This window comes from Stegastes partitus, unplaced genomic scaffold (assembly GCF_000690725.1).
Source record: "Stegastes partitus isolate 25-593 unplaced genomic scaffold, Stegastes_partitus-1.0.2 Scaffold384, whole genome shotgun sequence".
In the NCBI taxonomy this organism is placed as follows: domain Eukaryota; kingdom Metazoa; phylum Chordata; class Actinopteri; family Pomacentridae; genus Stegastes; species Stegastes partitus.
The window spans coordinates 286,936-289,007 of record NW_007578115.1 but is presented as its reverse complement, the minus strand read 5'-3'; the positions used below and the strand labels follow the sequence as shown (position 1 = coordinate 289,007).

At 38.9% G+C, this 2,072-nt stretch overlaps 1 protein-coding gene across 1 annotated transcript in view; it reads left to right on the top strand.

The window, feature by feature from the left end:
- Positions 1–964, top strand: part of LOC103359628 (hepcidin-like) — a 5,460-nt gene extending 4,496 nt beyond the window's left edge. The window contains exon 4 of the mRNA XM_008285070.1: positions 890–964. Within this exon, the coding sequence (XP_008283292.1) occupies positions 890–964 (75 nt within the window). The remainder of the gene's footprint in view (positions 1–889) is intronic.
- The last annotated feature ends 1,108 nt before the right edge of the window (positions 965–2,072 follow it).

Sequence of the window (2,072 nt, the reverse complement as noted above, 5' to 3'; positions counted from 1 at the left end):
CCAGCCTGAAACACAGCAGCACAGAGAACCCACAACACAGACACCAACCGGAAAGTGCACAGGGAATTTTCAAAATACAACACACAGACCAGAATCACCACTATATATATATACAGTATATCGGTGTGGAACAGGTACACAACAAATTTCACTGCGCGTTACATCATGTACAACTGTGTTTGTGTCCAAAAAAGGCCTTGAGTCCTTGAATCCTTGAATCATTAAATGAAAGATGTTTGCAAGTAGAGACTTGATATTGTAGAACAAACAAAAACAGAACTTCCAGCTGCCAATTTAGGAATTTCCCAGTGATGCAACATGAAAGCAGGTTGTGTACGGGCAGTGGTGTGAGTGATGAGGCAACAGTGGACCAAATGAGTGTAAATTTCAGCATATTTTCTTCTCTCAAGCATCACAAAGCAACTGATGAGAGTCACCAAGAGAGTCAGAGATTCACCAAACTTAAACCACTCAAGCCCTGTGAAAATGAAGACATTTAGTGTTGCAGTTGCAGTAGCCGTGGTGTTCACCTTCATCTGCATCCAGCAGAGCTCTGCCACTTTAACCACGGTAACAACTCAACCCATGTTAATGCCTTATTTGCTATGACCGTGCTGCTACAATGCTAAGATCTGATTTCTTCACAGAGTTGGAGGAGACAATGAACAATCCAGCTGCTGAACACCAGGAGACATCAGTAGACTCATGGATTCAATTTACTGAATGAATTAAGGCAATTACAGTAGGATTATTTAAATGCAAGCGCATGTGTTTTTGTGTGCCGATTCCCTCTGCATGAGAGGAGAAAGTGTAAAGAGAGTGAGTGATAATGTTGGAAATTAATCCTTTTCTTATATCTTGTCTCTATCACACAGATGCCGTGTAACAGAAGCGTGGCACCGATTGTCGCTTCTGCTGCGGCTGCTGCACTCTTGGGGTCTGCGGATGGTGCTGCAGATTCTGAGATTCCCAACATCAACCACATATTAATTTGCGCTGTCATCTTAAAACAAATCTATCATTTGGAGCTGTATTCACATCTATAAATGTTGACGTTGTTTCTGGATTGGATCATTTTGTCTTTACAGTGTGCTTGATATATGGTGTGTTGTCACAATACATTTCAATGTAACTATATTGCAGTGTGTATTTCAGTGACAAACATAAGTACTTTTTTTCACAGAAAACAAGTGTAAAAAAGTAGCGATGGCTGAATTCCATTTAGTTGCTTTGATGTTAGGTTGACCTGCTGTGGCACTGTCATGGCTTACTGGGATACATGAAAAAAACAGTCACTCTTTATGTTATTAGTGATTTTACTGACTAGTTAGAATACTTGCTGTGAGAAAGCAACATAAGTGGAAAGAATGGCATTATATTACATTTCTACATTCATAAAGTGTTGCAGTTGTTTAAAAAAAAAAAAACAAAAAAAAACAGTAGCTCCTAAAATGGCGTCTTTAGAACAGGACAAGGGTGCTCTGAGATTTGCTAATCACTTATAGGATATTCTACATTTGGATCATCAGCTTGTGCAGCAAATTGTGAGGATTCCTGCCAGAAATCTCGACATTTTTTCTTGATTTGGTCAAGGCAACAAGGCTGCATCATCCAGGTAATACACTAAGCATCTGATACTACAGCAATAAGCATCAGTGTCAGTATATTTCAATGTGTAAAAGTGTCACAAACATAAATAAGCCTTTCCATGTTACAATAGAAAGAGCAAAGGGATAGACAGTGTGATTAATGAGGGCTCAGTTCCATTTAGTTGCTTCAGCTTTGGGGTGACCTGCAGTGAACGTGTAAAGTGACAAAAGCTGAATTAAAAATCAGTAAATGGTGTCATTTCTGTTGCGAGGAATCTCTCAGTTAAAACAATAATAATACACATGGTTTGATTATTTGAAGTGTAGGATCGTGGGAACTGTCATCTTCACCGCTATTGCCAGTGAAAATGCATCTGACGTGACTCACAGACAAAGAACTATATTCAAGCTTACTTCATGTTCTGTTAAAAGTCACATATAGTCAGGTTTAATGAAAATTATGTGAAAGCAACAGCTGCAAAA